The 27,481-nt window shown below is 34.0% G+C and overlaps 1 protein-coding gene across 1 annotated transcript; it reads left to right on the forward strand.

Moving 5' to 3' along the window:
• Positions 1–180: 180 nt before the first annotated feature.
• LOC129232380 (ankyrin repeat and protein kinase domain-containing protein 1-like) lies at positions 181–27,481 on the forward strand. Its single transcript, XM_054866530.1, has 3 exons — positions 181–256; positions 5,388–5,476; positions 25,824–27,481. Exons 1-3 carry the CDS (start codon positions 248–250, stop codon positions 26,920–26,922), a joined length of 1,197 nt encoding a protein of 398 aa, XP_054722505.1. The 5' UTR covers positions 181–247; the 3' UTR covers positions 26,923–27,481.

Raw genomic sequence — 27,481 nt, forward strand, 5'->3', positions numbered from 1 at the left:
GAGAACGAATGTGATTTTAATAAGCGGCGGTCACTGTACTTATAAATGAAGATATTTATGATTCTTCTCAAGAACTTTGCCCCACTTTGGATACTATCTGTTAGTAATCAACACCTGTAATGCATATTGTGAGAAGTATATTTGAATGTGTAATCTATAGTTACTTTTAATTTTATTTTCAGATACATTTTAAATAAAGAACCTACTTGTGATCCTCCTCCAAAGAAAAAAATCCCTGAAAGGAAAAATGAGCTCTGTAAGTTTTGCTAATCTTGAAGTGAATGTTTTATCTTTTGTTGCAGTAACTGAAATCTCTAGTAAACAGATGTTTTGAAATACTGCTGTTGTGATTGTAACAATTTTGAACTAAACTTTTTAGCGCATAATGTAATATTAATAATGTGATTTTAAAAAAGTTTTAAATAAGGAGGACCAAATATTCAGTTGATATTCGGTATACTGCTTGTTGGGCCAATGAAAAACGAATACGGTTGAACCTCATTATCGCGACAAACGGATTTGTTAGGAGGAAAAACTATTTAAAGTTTTTAGTGAACCTCACAAATGTGTCTTGGTTGAGACAAATTAGTAAGCATATTTAAGTAAATCATTTACATTTATTAGTACAGAAAAAATACAACATGTTAGCGAGCATTTCTAAAGCTTCTTAAAAAATTAGTGTATTTATGTAGAATCCTAATCCAGCAATGAAACAATATTGCAGCATAACAAGAAACAAAAAAATTAGTTCTACCACAGGTGCTCCTAAAAATTCATCTTGATAACAAAAAAAGGTCCAGTAGTTTTGAATGGTCTTCAGCCAGGTAATTTCTAATCCAAATCTTGAGAAGTTCACCCAAGGCCGGCCGGCCTAACTTATTCATTCAGCAGGTGGATCAAGCACGATTCCATCATCAGCAGGATGACCAAGCCCTGTGCAGCTAGCCCACTACTGGAGCTTATACAGGAGGAGACATCGTTGCAGTGGAAGTGGGAGAAAGAGAGAGATCGATGGACGGATGTCCACCGCTTAAATACCACCTCAATGACGTTCCACGCACTTTACTTTCACTCTTGACTGTTTGATGAAATTCTCCAAAGAAGCTCAAAAAATATTATTGGCAACACTTAATTTCGTTGAAACAGTTACTTCGACGAAAAAAAATTATTTTCACTGTGAGTTTTAACTGAACCGTTAATCGTGCACCATGCGGTTTGTTTACATTTTTCACTATGCATGCGGGTATGAACGAAAGTCCTGGGACTGCATTTAACCAGTGTAGCGTCAAGACATGGAGAGTCCCCTCACATAGAAATAGGTAAGTATAATTAATATCATTTCCCCAGCACCGGAAAGTCAAGAAAAATAAATAAAAATGTCTAATATTTTGACAGGATTTCACGACTCTCCGGATGTCACGTTTTCAAAGTCCCGAACTCATGCTATATAATCTTAATGTTGAGGGGCTCCAGATTTTACAACAGTGTTTAATGGTGAAACTCCAGTTACAACGACACTTTGAGCTGCTTGCACAGGATCGAATTTTTCTTTGCAAGCGAAATATTTTCGGTAAAGTAATGAAAATATCTGGAATAGTTTATTTTAGGAATTTCAGTCTCTGGTAAGAGATTAGAGACATATTTTATTATGGACCACGGATGCTCCCTCAAGAATGGCGGGGTTGAGTAAGATAAGTTCTGAAAGCTACAGATTTCAGACTTTGACAAGAAGGACAATCGAAAGGAATGCAAATCAGGTGGATTTTATCCTGGATTAGGGAAGTATCAGTAGAAGAATAAGACCATAGCTGTGTGTAGGTGGCTACTGAAAGCTTCTCCCATGAGAGAAAAAGAGATAAGAGCTACTCAATAGAATGAAAAGGAACACACAACTTTAAAATTGATAAAGGAATTATAAAGCGTTTTTCCCCTTTCGAAACATAAGGTTTAATTGTCAAAATCGGAGGCCCTAAGTGAAGATTCCTCCTTGGTTTCTTTCTTGCTGATAATTACAGTAAACCCCTTCTTCAAATAATCAACTTTGTGGAATGTAGGAATACTAATATCATTCAAAAACGAAGTAAATTTTATTGAAAAGTATTTTAGAATACAAAAAAAATGTGGCGTATATTTTTTTTCTTGACATTTTAGTTTTACCCACCAATAATTCAACTTCTTTATTAAATCTGTAATGATATTGTTAACTAATGTTTAATTACGAATTTTTAAACTATTCCTGTTATGACGTCGCTCCGGGTATGACGACACTTTGTTGACACTCTTAAAACTGACATGATACCGAGGTACGACTGTATTTGGTGTGACCGAATACTTTGATATTCGGCAATCGAATAGTGAACAAATTTAAATATTCAACATTTTGTAAACATACATTTTTTATACAGAAAATGTAAGTTATAGAATGGTAAGTACCGTAGTACAAAATTATGCTTGCTAATTTTTGCTCTCACTTACAATAATTTGAAATCCTCAGATACTTTGCACTAAAGGCAAAAAATAAAAAGGATCTGGCAATGTTTGAAATCGACTCCTCAATTTCGATTTTGGTAAAATTATCTACCAAATATTCTCAACAATAAACAAATGACTATATTAACTTCATTTCTAGCTTTGTAAAGTTCATAATGTATAAATAAAATCACAAACATTTGAAGAAAAAATTACCTATTTTCCCCAATTTTAGGCCTGTCTTACCGGGAAACCATAATACAGTGCAATGATGAAATTTTTTTTAAATAAGTAGCTATCCGGTGAGCACAGTAAAACATGTTTCTGGAAGCATAGATTTTCTCCCCATGTTCCCGTCATTGAAATATGCAGTCCCTAAGTCTTCCGAAACTTTAAGAAAAGCCGCCAAATTATGCAAGTTTTTGTGAGTCACCTTTGCCTGGCCATTGAATGTCTTGCCACATGCAGACAGTGAAGTTACTTGGTACCTTTACCACCAATTTTTTGCCAAATCATTAAATTTGGCGAGTTTTCATAAACTTTTGGCGAACTTTTAAGACCTCTTAACTTGATTAACAGGAAGACAATGGTAAATAATTTTTGCATCAAAAATGTGTCTCAATATGCATTTTTGATTTTTATCTATTTTCACTCTTTTCATAATTTTACTTTTCATGTACCCTGGGTAGAACTAGGAAGTAAACGAACTGATATGTTCACCACTTAATTTCCTTTTATGCCAATTTAATGATAAAAGTGCCTTGGAGTATGCAAATAAAACAATATAAATATTTTCACCCCTAGTTTGCTGATACAAAATAGTGTTTTACAGGGATCAATTTTTCCCAATATCGACAATTCAAATGTGAGCCACTGGATAACTCTCTAAATAGCTCCAAATTGAAACCAGATTCGGAAAATAGTTTTTTTTTTGCCAACTTGGTGACAACTTCATTGAAGTGAACACTGATTTTCTCCAAAAATATATAAGAGACCCCTTTTCAAACATCCGAATGCAACCCAAAGGGGAGGTCAGGGCTGGATTTGGGGGAGGGCAGGTGGAACTACTGCCCCAAGGCCTCCACAATAAAGGGGCCCCCACAGTAAAATTTTTACAAAATATCCTAACTTTCACGGCTCAGCAAATTTTACGTTTTTTTCTCCTTTATAAATTATAATAATAATAATATAAAAAAAATAAATAGCAGTAACTTCAGGATGTATTTACTATTACAGTGCTGATCGAAAATTATCGGATATATACATATACATCAAAATATTCGGATACATATCAAAGTTTCGGATATTTTCGAAAATATGATGATCTTTTTGAACCCTGATTAGGGGCCTCCATTCTTTTGTTGCCCCGGGGTCTACACACTTCCAAATCCGGCCCTGGGGGAGGTGCACAAGTGGACACCACTCAATAGTCAACTTGCAAAATTTCAGCATTCTACCTCATACCATTTTTGAGTTATGCAAGATTCGAACGCATATATATACAATTGGACGTCACAAGAAAAGTCATGATAATTAACTCGGGAATGGTCAAAATGGATATTTTAGACGTTCATACGTTCTTGGGTGCTTACACACGTGCAGTCGGGTCAAAAAAAACAACTCACTGAACTAATGCTGAATTTTGTTAAGCAAATGTAAAAGATGATGTACAGTAGAAGACCATTATAACGCACACCTTGGGACCAGAGCTTTTGCGTTATACAGGTTTTTGCGTTATATAGATCATTTCACAAATTTTGAAACTAATATTCAGAGTATATCTGTATATTAGCACTTCAGAATGAGTTTTATCTGCAATGAATATTAAAGCCCCAATATTAAAATTAGTTATTCACAAATAAATATGTTCCACAATCAAAATCCTGCACTTCTGCTAGCTTCATGGTTTGCATAACAGCTGCATTTTCAAGAGCCATCTGGTATTTTCTGTTTCCTATGAGTACTAATTTTCAATTTAAAAGCTTTGAAATAAGATGGAAAGATGAAAAACTTTCAAAATTTAATTCGCCTAACAATTTTTATTTTTGCAAAGCAAAACAGAGGGATTTTTTAAACTTCAAAACCTATTGTTTACTTCTGAAACGTAGTGCAGCTTATAGGGAATTGCATTATACAGGTCGGTGTTACAACGTTCTTCTACTGTATCTACTTAATGAAGAATAAAAAAAATCTGACATTTCCACTACATAATTTTCTGTACTTCTATTAATTGATGTTTTTTCGATAACTCAAAAGAATAGATGCGTGTACTTAAATGTGCGCATTCTGAGTAATACTTCTTGAATTCATATTTTTTTACAATAATAAAAATACGCTAAATATAGAATTTGGTCCTTCAGATGTTTTGAAATCTGAAGGATAAAGCTGTTTTTTGTAAGAAATTATGTACGTAATAAGTACAAATGAGGCAGTGAGAAGCAAATGTGTGTGAAGTGGCAAAATTAAAAATTTGGAGATAACCTATACGCATGGTAGGTGATCCTCTCCTCTGTCGTGGGGCAAGAGATGTACTAGTAGCCCAGGTTGGTGCTGTTATACAGCATGATTTAGAAAAAAAATTCAATGAAAGCTTATCTAGGACGCTATCTTTAAACGCGTTTTACTCAAAACTTGAAAATGTCCACTTACATCCCTTTGCTTCTCAATTTTTCAGTAATATTAATTTTATTTTTCAAATAAAATTTCTAAAGAATGAAGTGCAAAAATTAAAAAAAATAAAATAAAATTAAAAAAAAATTAGCAAAAAAAAAAAAAAAATCATAATAAAAATAAGCTTTTTTGAATGCTTTTGAAACATTTCAAAGGGTGTTTTAACCCTAAAAATCCACCCCTTGAATACGACCCTGGTTTAACTGTCAGCTTATTATATTGCTTTATCAAAGAACCTTATGTTCTAGGGAACTGCAAGTGAGACAGACAGTCAGCTGCCAGCAGCAGATGGAGGGACCAAGCGTCAGTCTGAAAACTCTGAGGACGAGCCTCCCAGGTAATTTGAATCATTCTGTAAACGTTTTGTCATGTTGATGCCCGCAGAACTTCATATTGGATAATACTAGTGATGGGCCAGATATCCCTATCCGCAGGGTTCGAAAAGTCTAAAATTTTCAAAATAGTTAATACAACCTCAAATCACTCTTGATTTTGTTATGCCATTATTACAATACTAGAAAGTCGCCCGTCAAGATATGATGAGTGAAAATTGCTTCTCTTTTTCTACATTTTAACAAAGCAATTACCTTTTTGGTGATATTTTGATAGTTGATATTTTAACCCTAACTCCAGTAGATAGCGTTCATTGTTGACCTCTCTTTTGTTTCTTCATTCCCCTGAAATGACACAGTCTTACCAGTAAAACAGTTAAGTCACCGGATCCAGTTCAGCCTTGTCTCAATTAAGCCTTTCAATGCGTGTTTGACATTGCCAAAACATATAATTAAATGATCATACCGTGGCAGGAGTTTCATTGTTGAAATTCGCGGCTTACTCGATCATCGGCCATTATTTATATGAAGATGTAGACTTAAAATTAAGGTTTCTTTTCATTATTCATGTCTCATTTTAGATCTTTATCTATTTTAATGGAGTTAATTTAGCTTTAGCTCTTTTACTCATTTTTTTTCTCTGTTAGCTACTTTTATACAGTTGTATGATTCAGAAGTAAAAATATGCATTCAATGGTGCACAGTTCATAAGGTATTTTATTTTTCTGACCAACATTAATTAATTAATTAGGCACTTTTAATATGAATTAAAGTGTTACATTACTAATAATTTTATGAATATAAAATAAAAAAGGAATATTTTACTTTGTTATATTAATGATACATTAATGCTTCATAAAAATATAGCACATAACTTTTTGGTTATTTTTCATCATAAATTAACAATATTACTATGTTAATATACTTTTTATATTGAAAATACCATAGTTGAAAAATAAACATCGAAATTATCAAAATATCATGATATTTTGAAAATAAAGGGATTGGAAAGAGGGGGGGGGGGTATGAAACTACGCTAGAATCAATACAGGAGAAAAATCTGTCAAAAACAAATTATACAATAAAAATGTTTTCAAGTTTTGACTTCTTCAAAGCCACTATCAGCCATATTTTTTAAGTGTAGGGGAGAGTGGGCCGCAATGAGACAAAAAACATATTTTTCATATATTAGTGAGTTCTAAAGCACATAAACATTTTTGATTATATTGAAGGTCAAATTATATTATATTGCACCAAATTTAGCCCATTTAATGTTAGAAAAAAAAGTATTGTGGCTTTATAAATTCGATGAAAAGTGTCTCATTGTGGCCCAGTTATGGGACACTATGAGACACTAAATATGGCCACAATGGGACAGCTGAATGATCAGTTCTTTACCTAAAATATAGCCATCTCATATGCTAATTCTCTTAAATCTCTCATACTTTTTCCATTACACATTTTTTTAACTAGAACCATAGTAATAATAAGCCTATTCTCTGACTCAGGCCCAGGGTTGCTAAGAAACACATTATTTTTGCTTAAAGCATATTTAAAATGTTTAAAACTGTTTTTTATTACATACGAAACAATTTTAATTACAGTAAGCAAAAAAAAAAAAAAAAAAAAAAAACAGGATTTAAAAAAAAAACAGGAAGAGAATAAAATAATAAATGCCAAATATTAATTGATGATTAACTTATATAGTTATTTTATACAAATATTAATTATAATTATAAAGTGCTTTGAAATAAGTACCATGTTTGGCAAACTTATTAACACCTAACCGGTTTCTAGTTTTGGTTTGTACAAAGCTGTGTAGTAAAATAAAAAGGTCACATGTAACAATTAGTTAAAATATAAATATTTTTAAATCAAGCCTATTTTTTATTGTTAAATTTGTTTTTTGTAAACTATAACAAGAAAGTAGATAACTATTTTACACTTGCTTACTGGTGCTTGGGCATCTCATTGTGGCCCAAACAACAAAATAATTTTTGCTTCATATCATTAAAATAAACCATGAGTTAAAAAAGATTATGATAGATGCAAGAAATTATCCAAATAACTTTCAGCGTGTCCAAACAGTAACAATTTTTTTCTCTACAAAACAAAAGCATAGAACAGCATGGAACTAGGAATTCTAGGGAGCATTTTGGTTATGTTTACTCCTAGGTGGTGGTAGCTGTCAGAATTGTATTTATTTTTGAATTTTACAATGTCTCATTGTGGCCCACCCTCCCTTAAGGGGATATCACACGAGAGAAATTACAAGACATCGCAACCGCAATAGCAACCGTAAACGCTATCCGGAACTGGTTTTTCTACTCACTTCCACAAATGATTTCTCCAAAATTCTCGTGTGCTATGGAAATTTGCAGTTGCTCGTATAGGGGCAAACTTTTTCCTCCGCTAGAAAAAAATTGCCTTTAATTCTGGGCAAGTTACGAAGGAACCAATCAGAGCGATAGGATTTCGTGACGTCAGGCAGCGTCACTGTAAAATAACATTTGCAATCGTGGCGACAGAAATGTGGGGATTCCTTTTTATTGTTCTATTTATTTTATGTTTCAAATATTTTCAGTTACACTTTAAAAAACGGATGAGCGACATTTAATCTTTGGTTTTGCATCTGATTTTAAATTTAAATTGCTACTTATATGTTAGTTAACATCAGTGCGAATTTTATGCATTTCTTAATTTATATTGGTGCATTGGGTTTTTGAAAATTGTTTTGCACAAATGTTACAATGGGGTCGTTTCCAAAATTTTAAACATATTTTTTTCTGAAAGAGCATGTTTAAAAACATAGGATCTGACCATTTTTTAAATAATTTGTTTTTGTTTAATATTTTTAAAAAATTACTTAAATCGTGGCGCTTTCATTGTTTACATTTCTGTCATGTGACGTCACAAATGATGAAATGCCATTCGTGTTGACATTCACAGAGCAAAATATTTAATTCGCATCTTTACTCACGTGTATTTGTAACGTCATCAAGACCGCGCTTTGTTTGAAAAATCGGACATTTAAAAAAATTAATTAAAAAATAATGGTTGGAAAAATGAAAGTATTTTTGGGTCCAAGTTATTTTTTATTTTTTTTTATTTTTTGCTTATTGTATCAATTTCAGTGATAAAAGTACTACTTTTGACTGGAGGAAGCCACCCCATTCTGATACTTGAACAATTACAGTAAATTTTTTCCTTGAAAAAGTTACGTGAAAATTCCTTTTTAAAAATCATAGCATTGAAGCTGTACTTTTCTTTTTTAATTCAAACTGATGGGTACATACAGTATGTACCCAGGACTATAGAAGTTTACAAGGGCTAGGTCATTCCTTTGTACTAAGCGTTTCACCGCCGATGTGGTGACAAGAAGGGGAAACTCGTTTTTGACGTCATCGGGTACACTTTGTCCAGAGATTTCTGCAGCTTTGAGTATTCAAGCTGAAATCTCTTTAGAATGTTTACTCTGCACAAGGGTTATTTTAAAGGGCAGTTGAAGGGACCTGGGCCCCTCCCAGATATGATTAAAATCCACTCATTATGAATAAGGATATTAATATTATTTTCAAGCTTTTATTTGGGAATGTCTCATAAAGCTTTCCTTGGGGCCTCTCCAGAAAAAAGTTCCTTTTCCTGTTGTACGTTATATTTGCTTCTCGTTCTACTTGCTGATGTAGACATAAAGGTCACATTTTTTAAAATCGAAAAAAAATATGTAATATTTGTAAGTATTAAAAATGCCATCGTGAGACGGAGGATTTTGAAACTGAAGAAGTTTTGGAAACTTGAGCTCCCCTTCAAGATTTTCAGGGGTCCAAAACACACCAAAAAATTGGGAATACAACCTTCTTTTCATTTTTTAAAAAATGGAACACTAAATTTAAAGCCGGGCAGCAAACAATTTAGGAAAGAATTTAAAAAGTGAAGACAAAGAGAAAGAAAATTTTCTTAAAATGTGGTGCACGCAAGGTATTTTTTAATGTAGGATTTCTCTCAACTTTTTGCAACGTACTTTTATGATTTTTTTTTTTTTTTTTCAGTAAGGGCACTGTGAGACCTAAATAAATTTTATTCAACAACTAACCGTAGAATTACAATGCATCTAGATGTAATGCACGGAATTTCTGTGTAAATATTATTCAATACATCTAATTCAATAATTTCTTTAACACGCTTTCCACTTGTGTGAAATAATTGAATAATTAATAAATCGCATTGATGTGACAATGACTTAAAGGTGGGGATAGGGGGATGGAAAATGAACACAATACATTTATAACTACCTTAAATTGTGATTATTTAAATCGGGTATCTTTTTTTTAATGGGGGTTAATGTTTTTATGATTGTACAAAAGGAAGGCCGTTTAATCGTTCTTCTTAAACTGTTTTCTAGAATTCTCATTAGGGGCCCAGCATTTTTTACAAAGTAAATAAACTTACAAGCACGGGTACATATTACTGTTGCAGGTTAATTTTATTGCGTTATTTTGTTTGAGTTAAAACTGTAACTACTTCAGAAAAAATGCTTTTTTTTTTTCAATATCTTGTATTTAAGTCTTTTGTCCAAGTGTTTTACCGAAAATAATTCTTTGTTGATTTTAATTTAAATGTATCGTCTATTTGTGCAACAAAACTCACAATTTCCTTGAATCAAATAAAAAACGTTTAACACTGGTATCATTTAGAATTAAGGTAAAGATTCATAATTCAGAGATTTTCAATAATAATGTTTGCGATAAAACGTGCTTCTTTGGCACTCTCACAATGATAGGAATATTTTCAAGTTTAAACGTGTGGGAGAAAAAATACATTATTTTAGTTCTTGACCGTGCTAATGTTGAAACAACTCAATCACTGGGCCTAATGCGTAACATCTTTCGCACCCCCCCCCCCTCTCCTTGGGTTAAGAGGAAAGGTATTATTTTAATCAAATATCTTGTTCAAAATTAAAGCACATGTAGGTCAAATCAGGACAGCAGTAGGGTCACTTTCTGTCAAATGCAAGCTAATAAATTTTTCCATCTTTCAATGAGAATTCGGGAGAAATCGAAGAAAATACGATGTGGCTAGCTTCCTTCCCTTCTCATGAGAGTTACCGTTTTTTCTTAGAAATGGAAATATTGAGGGAGGTTGCTAATTTTTGGTAATCAGCTTAACTTTTAGCTTGCGGCACGGATGAGGTGCATTTACGGGACATGGACTAATGACGTGTAGAATTTCTCACAAGAAAGTATTTCTTTTCAGAAAGCATCAGAGGGTGTTCTTCCGGAGCTCATCATACTTGAGCCTCAGGAAAAATACTCAACATCTGGTTTTCCTAGAAACGATTTATGCAGCTCTGAAAATGCGAAGTAACTGAGTGACCATTTTATCCTTCGTCATTCATAATTGCATCCCTTTTCAGTGTAGTCGTACAGTGCGCGAATTTGTTTTAAAGTCTATGCTGTTTCAGAAAGTTTTTTTACTCGTCTAATGTAGATAATTTTTGTTTAACATTTTCTTGTATATACTTATATTTAAATCATAAAAATGCCTTCATGTGCCGTAGCAACGTGTAAGAATTACGCAAAAAAAACTAGAGGAGGAAACATCATTTATCACAGATTTCCTAAAGAGCCAGAGTTGGCAAAAGAATGGTTGCATAAATGCAAACGGAATGATACTGTGAACATTGTCAACGCTAGAATTTGTAGTGAACATTTTGCAGCAAATGACTACAAAGTAGACCTAAAAAATCAGCTACTTGGTCTTGAAGAGAGAAAAAACTTGAAGCATGATGCGATACCCAACCTAAATTTACCCAGTATTTCTGAGAGTGATGCTCCATTGGCAAATGAACGTAGACTAAGAAATGAAAAAAGAAATATTTTAAAAAACGCCTTAATTCGACTTGATGAAATTCCACTGCAAACACAGGCAGATGAAGATATTTGTGAAGGAGAAAACAATTCATCTAATATTGATTGCTCTGAATGCAATGACTTAAAAATACAAAATGAAACCTTGGTTCTCAAAGTAGATTTTTTAGAGAAAGAGATAATAAAATTATCAGAAGAAAAAAAGGAGCTACTGAAGCACAAAATGAGAGTTACTAGAAAGAAACTTCAGCTGCAAATTCAAAAAAAGAATTTAATTTCGGAAGCTAAAGGTTTACGAAGAAAACTTAAAAAAGCATCGAAAATGAAGAATTGCATGGAAAAAGTGCTAACGAAAACGCAACTGTCAGCAATAGTAGAAAAAAAGAAGCGTATAAATTGGACCCCCGAAGATATTTCCAGAAGTTTGGTGTTAAGGGCTATATCTCAAAAAAGTTATGAACACTGGCGGACAATTATTGGACTCCCGTTACCATCTGCAAGCACTCTTAAAAGGTGGTGTGCAAAGTTTTCCTGCAAGCCCGGCATTTTAGAAAAAGTCCTAATGGTATTTAAAAAAACCTCTGAATCTATGTCTGAAGAGGAAAGAATGTGCACGCTTAGTTTCGATGAGATGCACATAGACAGTAGATATTGTTACGACGTGAGAGATGACCAAGTTTTAGGCTCTTTCTCAAAAGTTCAATTTGTTTTAGCAAGAGGAATTTTAAGATCTTGGAGGCAGCCTATCTTCTATGATTTTCAAAAACCTATGACAAAAGATCTTCTTTTCGATATAATCCTCAGAGCCGAGAGTTATGGTCTATTTATTTCAGCAATTGTATCTGATTTAGGTGGCGCATCGACTTTGTGGCGTCAATTAAACATTTCTCCTGAAAATTCATTCTTTGAACATCCGGGCAATAAAGATAAAAAAATTTGGGTGTTTGCTGATCCTCCCCACTTTTTAAAATTACTGAGAAACCACTTTTTGGACAGTGGCCTAATTCTGGCAGACGGAACGCTCCTCACAAAAAATATTCTGGAAGATGTTCTTGGGAAAGATAGAGGAGAAATCAAAATGTGCCCCAAGCTCAAACCAGAGTATTTGAATGTGAAGGGCAACAACCGACAGAAAGTTTTGCCAGCTAAAGCAGTGTTTTCTGCTACAACAGCTACAGCCATAGATCATTTAACAAATAATAAAAAAGCTGCAGATTTTTTCAAGCTTGTGGACACATTTTTTGATGTATTCAACAGCACACATCCAAATCCCAAGAGTAACAAACCAATGCAGTCGGGTTTTGGAGAAGAGAAGCATTTTCCAGAGCAAAAAAAAGTGTTAGAAGAAATGCGGATTGCAATTCATGGAATGAGGGTTTTTGGTAAAAAAAGTTTACTTCCCTTTCAGAAAGGAATTCTCACATCCATAGCATCTCTTTTAGGCTTGTGGGAAAATTTAAAGGAAAAAAACTTCCGTTATATTTTGACTGCACGCTTGACACAAGATGCTTTAGAAAATTTATTTAGTCAAATTAGAGGTGCAGGTAATTTTTATGACCATCCTTCTCCGATTGAGGTGATGAACAGATTAAAAAAATTACTATTAGCCAATAAATTGCCTTCATTATCACCCAAAGCTAACACGGTGTTGGAAAAAAGCTCAGAACAAGCGCACTGCTATTTGACTGCGGATATTATAAAAAATGCATTTGAAGATGATGTAATAGTAGATCCACCTTCAACACCTCTGGATGAAAACGAAATATGCTCTCTTTTGTATGAAGAAGAAGTTCCAATGGAGTGGGAGTTAGAGAAAAGTACTTCAGACGTGTTGATGACTTTCTCGGAACACGAAGGACTAAAATATATTGCAGGCTACATCGCATATCGTGTAAGAAAAATTGACCCAACTCTCGGAGATCTGACGTCCAGTCAAAGTGAAAAAAAAGCAGACGCTCCGTGGATCATTGCCTTATCTGAAGGAGGATTGACGATTCCAACTGACGAATGGCTGGAAACAATCGAACAATTTGAAAAAATATTTTTAGCCATACACGGCAAAGAAGGAATTCGGACAACAAAAAACATAACGAAAGAATTGGCTCGTATATTGGAGGACCAATTTCCTGACACTTGTAAAGAAGCTGTTAAACTTTTTTCTCGAGTAAGGACATTTAGAAGAATCCGATTTTTGAATGAGAAACTGAATGAGGACAAAAGGAAAGCTAACAAAAAGATGAAAAAATGGATTTTATCACAGCAGAAAACTTAGTAGAATATTCGGTAAGATTTTATTTAATTACTGTAACGTAATGTTTTTAGTGTTTAGACATAAAAATATTTTTTAGTCTACAAAGTTAGCTTTATAAATTCGGTGATGATCATTGAAACTTTAAATTCAGTTTACGTTGTAAGTAGTTCAATTTCAATTTTTATTTTTAAATTGAAGTGGTTGAAAACGTTGAATAATAATTACAGTAAGACTTTGCCTAATCCGGAACGTTACGTATAAATAAAAGGCCCGTTAGCGCAATAATGTATTTTTGTAAGGCCGTATTTTTATATTTTTGGATTTATTTTTTGTAATTTTCTCTAATGCAGTTATATATTTCATTCTCTTGAATTAAAAATTACAATTTTTACCGTGTTCAAGTATTTTTCTGATGTGCATTGGTCCAATTTATAGGTTATTATGTTTTAGCCGCTTTAATCAATCTGGATGACTTGGATCCCCAAAAGTCCGGGTTAATGAGGTTTTACTTTAATTTTCTAAAACAACGTTCGTTAAAATTCTTGGTTAGAGCTTTGTTACTTAAGGTAAAAAAAAAAGGAAAAAAAAAACCCTGCTCTAAAAAATATGTGCAGTATTACATATTTACGAAAGGCATCACGAAATTCAAATATGTTTTAGTTATTCCTTATTATCTTACCTCTTTCATTTTCTATAATGAAATACATTATTATTATTTTTTTAAGTTCAAAGTAACAAAATTAAAATGCACACAAGAGTAAACTTGACGAACACAGTAAATTATTTTCATTTCTTTATAAGCTCAGTTTTATTATGCAAAATGTCCGCTTTCTACCCCTTCAAAATACGCAGATCGGATCAAGTATTTCCGAAACTACACAAAAAGAACTAAAAATTTGTATTGTAGATTTTAATTGCGTTTATTGTTTTTAGTATCGTTTATTGTATTTGTTCTCTGTACAAGGGTTGTTAAAGAAGCAGTTGAAGGGGCCCAGGCCAATCCCAGACAAGGTTAAAAATCACTTATTATGAATAAGGATATGAATATTGTTTTCAAGGTTTGATTTTAATTTGGAAATGTCTCATAACATTTGACTAGGGTTTCTTCAGAAATATGCTCCTGCGCTAGATCAGTTGCAGGTCATTTTTCCTCCACGTTATGCTAAAGTAGACATTAAAGGTCACATTTTTTAGAATCGAAAATATTTGTGCGTAATTATATTTGAAAGTATTGAAAATGCCTTCACCTGCTGATGGCCTAGTACTGAAAAAGTTCTGGAAACTTAAGCTTTCCGTCAAAATTTTCAAAGAGCTCAAAACACATAAAAAAATTGAGAATACAACCTTCTTTTCTGTTTTTAAATGCTTTTTTTTTATGGAATACTAAATTTGAAGCTGCTTCAATAAATAATTGGAGGAAGAATTTTAAAAAGTTAAGATAAAGAGCTAGGCAAATTTCATAAAATGTGGTGTACGAAGTTATTTTTTAATGCAGGATTTGGTTCAACCCTGTCACATTGCAAGTTAATGATATTTAATAAGTTTATTAACGGCACTGTGAGACCGTAATAAGTTTCCTTCAACCGTAAAACTACAATATTTAGATGTAATGCATGAAATGTCTTTGTAAACATTATTCAATAGATTTAACTAAACAATTTCTTGAACACTGTATCCCCATGCTTAAAATAATTAATAATTCGCATGTAAAATGAGCACTGTATCGTGATTATTTCAATCGTGTATCTATTTTTGTAGGAGCTTTTCTTTTTTTTTTTTTTTTTTTGTGATCATTTAAAGCTTTCAAATCAGATACATTAGTGTTTTTGTGATTGTACAAAAGCTTGGCCATTTACCGTATTACCCCACATTATCCGGCATGCCGCAAAATTTGGGGGTTACCAGATTTTCAATAACACTTGCCTGGTCCTTTCCGGCATGCCGGAAAAATCGAGGTTAGGAAAAAAATAATAATAATATAAAAAATATATGATCAGCTTAAAAATGAATATGAATTCTTTTCATATCTTATTGATATTAACAAACAGTTTAATTTTGTGAAAATATTTACTAACAATGCCATTTGTTATTTTAACAAGAAAAATATTGTTTGATAACAAATAATTTTATAAAAATTAAATTGAAACTATGTAAGCAAACATTTAAGCAGTAAGAGTCCGCCCCTAAACCAGTGCTAAATAATTTACCATAGCTCTTCGATAAATAAAAATTAAACTTACCTCTCTGAAAGGAACCTAAAATATTTTTATGTAAAAAAAATATGAATAAATCGCAGTAATGATGATTGTTTCTGAACTGATTACTTTATTGGCATGTAATCAAATCCATTAGTTATGTCCTATCATAAATAGCACGCACATGTTATATGAAATGCACATTTATTTTGAAAAAAGGTTACTTTCGCGATTTATTTATTTTTTTACTTACAGTGGTTTGACTTTTGATTGGACCGGAACGGGAAAATTTACTTTTGTTTTAATGCGAAATAAACCTTGAATTATCCGGCATGCCGGACAATTCGAATTTCTCGGCGTGCTGGTCAACCTCGCTTTTTTCCGGCATGCCGAATAATGCGGGGTAGTACGGTAATTGTTCTTCTGTATTGGAAGACTAATTTCCTGACCCATATAAAAAAGCTGTTGAACTTTTTTCTCGCGTAAGAACATTTGGAAGAATCCGATATTTGAACGAAAAACTTTCTGATTACAAAAGGTACGCCGACATTTTTTTTTAAATGGACTTTATCACAGAAGAAAACTTTGTAGAATATTCCGAAAGATTTCAATTAATTACTATAACGTAATATTTTGTAGAATTCAGACATGAAGAAATTTTTCAGTCTACAAATAAGTTAGCTTTATAAACTTAGCGATAATCATTGAAACTTTAAACTTGGTTTACGTTGCTAAATTTCAATATGTTATTGATAAATTGAAGTGAATAAAATGTTGATTAATAATTTCAGTAAACACCCATTAATCTGGGAAAACCATTTAAATGTACATACGGTATAAATGAAGAACGCGTTAGTGCAATAATGTATTTTTGTAAGGCTGTATTTTTATTTTTTTAATTTTCTTTAATGCAGCTTTATATTTCATTCTCTTGAATTCAAAATACAACTTTTACTGTGTTCAAGTATTTTACTTATGTACATTGATTGAATTTAAAGGTTGTTTTGTTTAAGTCGTTTTAAACAATCTAGATGACCTGGATCCTATATTAGTCTAGGTTAATGAGGTTCTACTTCAGTTTTCAAAAACAACGTTTGTTAAGATTCTTGATCAGAGTTATAGTTACTTCGTAAAAAATAATTTTCTCTAAAACATATCGGCAGTATTTAGATTCAAATGGTATCGCGAAATTCAAATATGTTTTAATTATTCCTTACATCAATCTTATCTCTTTCATTTTATTTGAGACAAGATTGAAATAACAATGTTATTAATATTATTTAAAGCCTAAACTGACAAAATTATGTACACACGAGAGGAAACTTGACAAGCACAGTAAATTATTTTCATTTCTTTATAAGCTCAATTTTACTGTGCGAAATTTCCGCTTTCTACCCCTTTAAAACAGGAATATTGGCTAAAGAATATCCAAAACTACACAAGAGAAACTAAAAATTTGTATTGTAGATTTTAATTAGGTTTACTGTTTTTCGTATCGCTTATTAACTTGTCGATGGGACTCAAAGCATTTACCCTTGTATTTCATTCCTTTTTGAAGCTTAACCCTCAAGAAATAACATAAAAACGGGAAAAGAGTGAGGAATTACGCACGCACGCACAACACAAATGTCCCAGATCGAGTGTACCTAGTGACGTCACTGGCACTTTCCCCCTCCGTTCCTACTTTCGAGGCGCTAAGACCTAGCCCTTCCTCTTCTATGGCTCTGGTATGTACCATTTGAAAATACTTAAAATGTAGGAGAATGTGAGGCAAAGTGAAATGGTGAAATATTTACTCTACTTTTAGCTCCACCTATTTAGTAATATTTTGACTGTGTAGTAACACATGTACTCTATTCCAGTCAAGAAAAATAATCCCTCTGAAAATCAAAGAATATGATAATACAAAGAATTTTTAAAAAATGATACGCACATTGTAATATTTTGTTGAGATGTCAAAAATTATGTTTGGCATTATTAAATGATAAAGTTATTTTTATTAACATTTGAAACATTGATTGAGACGTACTAATATTCAATGCAGTGTTAATTTTCTCAGTATTAAGCTTATTTGTATTATAAATATATGATATTATATATTTATGAACTCAAAATTTAAAAAATTAAAATTTCTTCTTACCTGTCAATAAGTGACTAATAATTCCTATCTAAAATTAAGATTTAATTTAGTAGTTATAGGAAAAAATAAGCCTAGAGAAGTCATATATTCTGTATGTCTTCTTTAAATGTAACAAGAGTATCACTTTAAATCAAACATTCAATTAATAGTAATAAAAGTTTTCTGTTTTTCTGAAATTTTCACCATAAGTACTACAAATTAATGTTAAAACTCAAATATGAATTTAATAGGAGGAGCTTTGGTGACTGCATGAAATAATAATTGATGCTCTAGCTCTGAAATCATTGCCTTGATCATTTCCCTTTTTTTTTTTTTTTTTTGGCCATCTTTTCACAAATCCACATACAATTAAAACTGCAAGAGCTGCATTAAGTATTCGATTACTAATTTCAACCATAATTGTCGAATTCACGCGACGCAGCGTGATAACCAAATGCGGATATGACGAAAAGCGATGAACAAGCGCAAGCACATGGATGTACGCTAAAAAATGGTAGCCCCCGTTGTGAGCAAATCGAGCAACCGTCCGAGCAACCGGCAGTAACCCTGTAGGCAACTTCCCGCCCGAAAAACCAGTTCCAGATAGCGTTGACGGTTCCTATTGCGGTTGCGATGTCCCGTAATTTCTCTCGTGTGATATCCCCTTTATATGACTTTCAATGTGAGCCACTATTAGTTTCTGTAAATGTACTTTGAAGAAATATTTATGCTTGGTGCCAATTGATAGCATTAGTGATTCAAGTACGACCAAAATTGATATTCTTCTGAGAGCAGAATTTGCAAGAGTCTGCCACAAAAGTAAGTTTTCACTTTCATTTTAATCTACTTTTATGCCACCTTAAATTGTTACATCCTTATTAGTTGTAGTTTTTTTTTTAAACTTATAAGAATGAAAAAAAAATCTGTTGAAATTATTCTATCGTGATAGTTTAGATGTCTTTTCTTGCCCAGGAAACTGCTGCCAACGCCCAGTGCCTCACATCTGGCTGTGTTTAAATCATTCGAGGATATGTGGAAGGAAGTTGCCAGAGGCAGTGGTACCCATGTCCTATGTTCAGGGGGGTGGACCTCTCTCCACAATGCTCTGATTTTTGAGAGTGAGGTTGGAGCAGAGATCTTGATTGATGCTGGCTGCGGAAATGATGTCCAAGATTGCCATGGGGATATTCCTCTGCATCTTGCTGCACGGCTTGGATACGTGGAAGTAGTCAGGAAGCTGATTGCTGCCGAAACCAACATCCATTTCCGAAACCAATTGGGCCAGACACCCCTCCACGCTGCTGTGATGATGAAGAAGGGGGCCGTAGGCTGAGCTCTTGGCTGATGCTAATACAGTAGAAGACCGTTATAACGCCAAACTGTATAATACAATGCTCTATAAACCGCACAACTTTTCAGAAGTAAACAACAGGTTTTGAAGTTTAAAAAATCCCTCTGTTTTGCTTTGAAAACATAAAAATGGTTAGGCAAATTAAATGTTGAAAGTTTTTCATCTTTCCATCTTATTTCAAAGCTTTTAAGGGAAAATTAGCACTCATAGTAAACAGAAAATACCAGATGGCTCTTAAAAATGCAGCTGTCATGCAAACCATGAAGCTTGCAGAAGTGCAGGATTTTGATTGTGAAACATATTTGTTTGTGAATAACTAATTTTAATATTTGTGCTTTAATACTCATTGCAGATAAAACTCATTCTGAAGTGCTAATATATAGATATATTCTGAGTATTAGTTGCAGAATTTGTGAAATGATCGATATAACGCAAAAACCTGTATAACACAAAAGCTCTGGTCCCAAGGTGTGCGTTATAACGGTCTTCTACTGTAGTGGAATTGACATCCTAGATCGGTATGGATGCACTGCTCTTCATCTTGCAGCAGCAAATGGATCTGCGGACATAGTGAGAAAGCTTGTTGCTGCCGGAGCTAATACGTGTCTCCAGAATCCATCGGGACAGACCCCTCTGCACACTGCTCTTTATAAGAAGAATGAGGTTGCAGCAGAGATACTGGTGGATGCTGATGGCAGAAACGAATTACAAAATACGCCCGGCTCTACTCCCCTGCATCTCGCTATACTCCAAGGATATTTGGGAGTGGCGAGGAAGCTGTTGCTGAGTGGCGTGCATCCGCACATAAAGAATAACAAAGGACAGTATGCTCTGCACAAGGCTTTCTACGGACACCATGGTGATGTTGTTAAGATGATTCTAGCATTGTGTGCCTGGAGAAGCATCACGATCGATTGGAACGAGATGATGCTTCGGCACGATCATAGGCGGCGTTGCATTCGTCTGCATGCCAAGTGGAGATTCGAAAGATGAAGGAAACCCGAGTGCACGAATCAAGGGTGTCCTATTATGACATAGCGAGTCAATCTGCAAGAAAGGTGGCGCGATACCTTGAGAACAAGGTCATGCACGATGTTTTGCTTTGTGATCATGTGATGCAGGAATTTCCACGGTATGGGGACCTTATTGCTTTCAAAGTGAGGAAGGCAGAGGAAAGGAGAGTCCTCTCCAATCAGTGTCTGCAGTGTTTCTTCGTCTTGGTTGGAAAGTTGCCTCCTCTGCCACCCACCAGCACAGACATTTTATTACCCTTCCTGAACGAGCGAGATATGCAGAACTTAATTAGTGCTGTCAACTTACGTCCTTGAAAACCTTTTCAAGTCTTTAATAGCAAGAAAACTATAAGACAGTTCATGCAGTTTTTTAATAATGGTTACATTTATTCCTGTTTTGTTCTGGAGAACATTTTTCAACACATGCATTTGAGATTTTGCCTACAACTAACCATATGAATGTTTTTATTCGTGATTTTAGCTTTAGTCCCGCCCTTCGTCAGAATCTATAGATTGTCGGTGATGTTCTTCCACATTCCTAATTCCCCATTGCTTCCACCAAGAAACAGTCAAAAACATTTGACATCTTTCCTCATCAAGGGTACATCCAATAACATTCTATGTTGCCAATTCAAAAGTTTGTTTGAAATATGCAAAACTCTTTATTGTTTGTGCGTGTGAAAGGTGTGGACTCTGAAAATGACTGCATCTTATGTAACTTTGACAATTTAAAGCAGATATCTGGTAATATACTTGACAACACACAGCTGAGAAATAATGTTTTAAATATTGTGAAATGTCCTAATATCAGCATAAATCACACATGTTTTACCAACCATTTGAGAGAACTACAGTATAATTTACAAAACTCTTATCTTTTTATTTGTGTCAATGTTTGTTGTCAGTGCTGCCTAACAAAAAGATTTTAGCATTTGAAGTTTGTTTATTCTATGCGGTATTGACATGAAATAATTTGCATGCACATGGCTCAAAAATACTCACTTAAAAAGGATAGTATTAGTAAGGGAGACTTGGGATACTTGATCTCCACTTTAGTTTTCAATATTTTTCTCTGCTGCAAATTTTCAGTTTCTTTAAAAAAAAAAAAAAAAAAAAAAAAAAAAAAAACGTGAATATAGGTAATTTTTTCCTCCATCTGACAGTATTTTTTTTTTTAGTTGAATTGAAAGTTTTTTGGTAAAATATTTTTTTTTTCAAAAATTTCATAAAGGGATCATGTATCCCCACATCTAGGAATACTTGATCCTATTGAGAAAATACATAGACTTTTCATTAGATCGACAGTTTATGGATTTTAGTTTTCTAAATAATGTTTCTAAAAAAACAATTTCTAATTTTCTTTATTAAATTATAATAATGTGAACACAAAATAACAGATTTTCAAATTTCACCAAACATTTGTAAAAAAAAATGTACACAACTTTCATGAACTTATGATGCTTTTGATCAGTTACTTATTATCCAATACAGTTGTGAACTATACTATATTTTATAAATAAAACTAACAATTTTTTGAAAGTAGCGTAATTAAGCTAAAATTACAACAAATAAAAAAAAAAAAAATAGGAGGACAAGCACGAAAATCATTTTATTTGCTTCTTGTCCTGCAATAATAAAACTAAGAGTTTCATCATTTGAATTAATTTTTAAAAAGAGGGAAGAAAAATGTAAGTATCAATGTACTCATAAAAAAGAAAGCCTAGCTTAATATGTTTTCAAAACCTGAAAAGTCAAATGCAAACAATTCGTTTGTTGTAGTTCTTTAAGTTCTGCTCAACCCTACTGGATGTGTGCAGCTTAACACATTTTGTCAATTTTTCAGGGAAAATAGATTGATTAAACATATTACCTTTTCGCTTTAGAAAACTAATTTCAAACTCTAGAAATCCAACTTTGCATTCTATCCGCTAGTGGGTCAACATGATGGGCAACTCACTTTTTTGTTGTAAATCTAACTATAGTAAAATCATTTATTTTTTCTTTCAAACAAAGAATTGACTTCTACTTCAACTTGTTCAAGCTCATTTGGCTGATCAGAACATAATTTATCAGCAGAGTTTATGTTCAGATGTTTGAGGTGTTATGTGGGTTACAAGTGTAAATTTATATTTCAATTGTTTAGCATATTTACAGTAGTGATGGTTTAAATCTATCACTCAAACTATGATTAATTTTATTATGTTAACATGGTTTTTTGAATGTTTAAAGTTAATGTCAACTAAGTAAACAACATTTATATTGTTTTCAATGTGTTTATATTGTCATATGGATACTTGATCCCTGGGATCATGCATCCCTTGAAACCAAGGGTTTCAATTATTAAAGACTGTCTATACTTTACCATTATACTTCAGTATTTTTTTTTAAAGTTGTATTTAACGGATAATGTAAACTTCGGAATGCTTTCCTAAAAAAAAGTTTCCCTTGTCACATTCAGCAGACGATTATTGCTTAAGCTAAAACAAAAAGGCTGAAAAAAAAACAAAATTCTCCCAGTTTTTATGTACAAGTATTACTTTTATATAATTGTCAGGTTTCAAATTTCTACTTAATGATTTTGGTACATTTTTGGCTATGGGATCATGTATCCCTAGGGATCAAGTATCCCTAATCTCCCCTCCTTACTTTTGTAAAACTTCTACTCTATGCGTAAAGTTCAACAAAGCTTTAACACGATGCATAAGGTTTTTTATGTAATATATGTAAAATACAACCATTAAAAAAAGAAAGAAACCCTACATTTGCAAAAAAAAAGACTGCATATAGAGCAATCTTACCTTTAAACATTGTAACTCGTTACGACATAGTACTGCATTTCAGGCTCATTTTTGTATTCTATCTCAAAGAACACCATTAAAAAAAAAAAAAAAAAAAAAAAAAAAAAACACGCACAATGTGGTAGTAAATCTTTTTAATGGTGCTAAAAACAAAAATTAGTGGTAGCAAATTTGAGCTACAGGGCAGTGAAGGCTGGCTGTTTTTGGTGTGGAGGATTTTGATAACCACTGGATGACAATGTTTTATACAGGGTTAATATGTAAACTGTAGAACTGTAACATATCACAAAAATGAGTTCTTTTGGGTTTTTTTTCCAGTACGTTTTGTGCTTTTTAAAAATCTGTTTATAGTTTTTCTTTTTTCACATAATGTAAATTTATTTCCGAATGCATATGCTTCGATATTAATAATTTCCTTGTAAAAGTTTGCATTTATTCTGAAACTAGTGCTACCCGCACGGCTTTGCCCGTAATAGAAAACTAAAAGGTCTTTTGGTTCGCCTGTATATTTACAAATAATGTATGGTGAATTTTCTCGCCAATTAGCTTGTACCCATGTTACGGTTCCACGTTATGATAATTTCGTAATTTACTCGTCTATCTTATGATGTTTTTGTTCTTAAAATTGAATTGGAAAAAGAACCACATCGAATTTTCGAAAAATCGCTTCGAGGTGCACACCCCCATGGTACAAACTAACTTTGTGCCAAATTTCATGAAAATCGGCCGAACGATCTAGGCGCTATGAGCGTCACAGAGATCCGGACAGACAGAGGGACATTCAGCTTTATTATTAGTAAAGATAAAGGCAAAGCTTTTCTAGCTTGTCAAGTAAATGTAGCAGCGAGAGTTTAAAGCTTGAAATAATTTTTCACATTTTATTTCAGCATGAATGAGCGCTGTCCCATTTCTTCCTCTAAACTCCCCCTCTCAGAAAAAAGGTGTTGGAAAATTATTGCCAAGTCAATAATAAAGGATTTATAAGGTTAATAATAATTTTATATATCCTTTATTTGGGATTTATTCTCTATACAAAATGTTTCTAGCTAGTTTTTAATGATAGTGGTGTTTTTTCACAAATAAAAACTTATGAGGTTTAATTTAAAAAAAATTATTTTGGAATCAATTCTTGGGTAATTTTGATCATTTAATGCTTAAACCCAGTGATTAACGAACGTTAGTTCTGATGCTAATCCAGTTAGTTGTTTTTCTTCCTGCGTTCATTTTTCTGACATCTGGCGAATGAGAACTGAAAATTTGAAGTAAAATTAAAAACTTGATTTTGAATTCTATGAATACTAAAATAACACTAAATTAAAAATGAACACTTTTTACATACAGTACACTTTTTACATATCGTTTTATGCGGGTTTACTTTACGCGGATGCGGTATTGCAAACGGATAAAAATTTTCCCCTCTTTCAAAATTTAAACTCTTTAGATTGCAGATAACAAGTAATAAACTGCAATTTCAAGTGAGCTTAGGCCACTGGAGACATTTTTTGCGATTGGTTACAGAGCTCTTTCCAGAAGAGCTTTTAGAAGTGACAAAGGAGAACAAAATGAGCGAGGATACTGACATCAGTGACACACAACCAAAAACATTCACATTGAAAATTTTGAGCCATTCCTTGACAATGGCAGATCACAGATGATCTTTCTGATTTTTTGGTGAAAGAAGATCCCGCCATGTAGATTAAGCTAGTGATCATGTAGCATTAATGCCCCACAAAAAACTACAGAGGAAAATTTTTTGTTGAATTCCAAAAAATAACATAAGCAGCTCTTTTTTTATAAACACTAAGTTGATACATGTTTCTTTATGCACGTTGTACATTATGTATTGGAATAAAACATATGATATTGATCTATCACTAGTATGAAGGTTTTTTTTTTAAATCTACGGAATCTAACACCAGATGAAACACTAATATTAAATCTTCAGTTACTTGATTTTGATTTACGCTGCATTTCCCTGGAACCTAACCCCCGCGTAAAACGAGGGTCTAGTGTATTTAAATGAGTTTTGATAGGGTAAAATGTGCCTGTGATTCTGAATGGACCCTACTCACGGTTTGGCAACGGTTCCTTCAACTTTTCATCAGCAGGTATTTTGATGTAGTATTCAGTGTTAGTAGTGCAATCGAAACTCGTTTAATTTAATAATCACTGGACTTAATATACATCATGAACATGCGTAGGGCTTATAAAGACTCATAACTGCGTAGAAAATGCTGAGAAAAGGGGAAAATGAAAAAAGAATGGGTTTTCACCCTATTTCTGATGATGAATCAAGATTTTTAAAATCATGAAAATACCGGTTATAAAGAATCCTTCATCATACTTTTACAACGTTTCTAAGTTAAAAAGTTTCAAAAGCCCTCTTTTTTTTAAATAGAAGAGTTTATAAACCGCATAAAAGCAATTGATGCCGTAAAACTGGATTTTCGTCTGCCACAGTACCCAAAATATCATTTAACACCCGCAGTTACGTCAGGTGAATAGGGTCCATTGCAACTTACATGAAGAGCAATCTCTATCTGGGAGCGAAATGGGAAGATTGGGCGTCTATTTTTTGGGCGCTGTTCAACATTTTCTGTGCCCAAAAACTGTGTCCAATCGACGGCACCCAATCTTCCTAGACCGATCTGGGAGGGAGGGGGGGTAATTGGCTCGCTTGTCTTAAGAAATTTTCAAATGTGGCCCTTTGGCAAAAAAGTTTGAAGACCCCTGACCTAGAAAATTTTCTCTTTTCTAGGAAACGTCAGCAGATGACCGGAGGCTCTCATCAGGCTGAAACGGATGAATACGGATGGACAGAGTTGCACAGGGCAGCATTTGAAGGAGATGTGGAGAAAATACGGGAGCTGCTGGCCCTAGGCTTCGACACCTGTGCCCGAGATAAAGAAGGAGGGACGGCCCTTCACCTGGCAATAAGGTCGAGAAAGGAGGCTGCTGCACTGCTCCTCGTGGATGCTGACAGCTGCAACATCCGGGATAGAAGTAATTTGACTCCTCTGCACGTTGCCGCGATGATAGGATGCGCGAGGGTTTTGAGAGCGCTCGTTGCTGCAGGAGGAAACATGCGTCTCCAAAATGTGGGCTCCCGGACCCCCCTTCACCATGCTGTGAGTTGGGGGTGTAGGGCTGCAGCCGAGTTTCTGGCGGACGTCGACGGCACGAATGACGTCCGAGATGCAGTCGGGATGACCCCTCTCCGTATTACTGCGGCGTTTGGATACACCAGCATCGTTAAGAAGCTGTTGTTCAGCGGGGTGTGTCCCTATTCAAGGGGTGCAGGAGGTGAGTACGTTCTGCGAAATAGCCTGAGGGAAGGAAGTGAAGACATCTCGAAAGTGATTCTGGCCATGTGTGCCTGGAGGGGCATCGACATAAACTGGAACAAGATGAGGGTTCCCACGGACAAGGTGCAGTGGTGCAACGAGGTGCTCTCGGAGTGTTACGCCGAGATAAAGCGGATGAAGAACACCAAGCTGGATGGGATGAACGTGTCTTATCATGAGCTGGGGATGAAACACGTGAGCAAGATCTCGCCGAGACTCGCAAATGAAGTTAAGCGACAGGTTTTGCGCTGTGATCGGGCGACGGCGGACTTCCCGTACTACGTCGAGCTGATGGCTTTCAAAGTGAAGCAGGCCGAGGAGAGGAGAGTCCTCGCCGATCGGTTTCTGGAGTGTTTCTCCGTCCTGGCCCGAAAGTGGCCTCCTCTGCCTCGCACCTGCACGGACATTGTGTTGCTCTGTCTCAGTGAACAAGACATGAGAAATTTCATCTGTGCTACCAAATTACGGGCTAGAACACCTGTTAAAGTGATAAACAGTATGAAATCTGTTTAAGACAAAACCTTAATTTTCTTTGTACCGGTTTCTATTGTGTTCTCCAGATCATTCGTCAAACTTGTTCTCTGGAGACAGTTCGCAATATGCATATCTTCCCACAATTCTGCTGCTCTTGAATTTCATCCTTCAAGAGATCAACTGTGATGTCCCTCTACAGGGTTCATTGCTCCTTGTTTCCATCCAGAAACATTAAAAAATTCAATGGTTTTTCTTATCAGGTGATCCATCTAACGACTTCAACATTTTCCGTTGGAAGTTGAAAAATTCTTTTGATAAATAAACTCTTTTTGTATGATCGTACGAAAACTGCCTTCTAAAAACATGAATATATCCTGCACTACCCAATCTGCCTGATGTGGGTATCCGGCAGGGAGTTTATTTAAAATTATTTGATTAAGAATGAATGTTATAAATAGTATAAGCTTTTTTTTATTGTGCAGCCCCGTTATCAACGGAAAACACCCACGTGTTTCATCATTGTTTTAGCATTCTTTTATATTCATAACTCTGTCTTTTTTGTGTTAGTAGTTGTTAGTAATGATGCATAATAAAAAGA

The sequence above is a fragment of the Uloborus diversus genome, unplaced genomic scaffold, assembly GCF_026930045.1.
Source record: "Uloborus diversus isolate 005 unplaced genomic scaffold, Udiv.v.3.1 scaffold_12, whole genome shotgun sequence".
In the NCBI taxonomy this organism is placed as follows: domain Eukaryota; kingdom Metazoa; phylum Arthropoda; class Arachnida; order Araneae; family Uloboridae; genus Uloborus; species Uloborus diversus.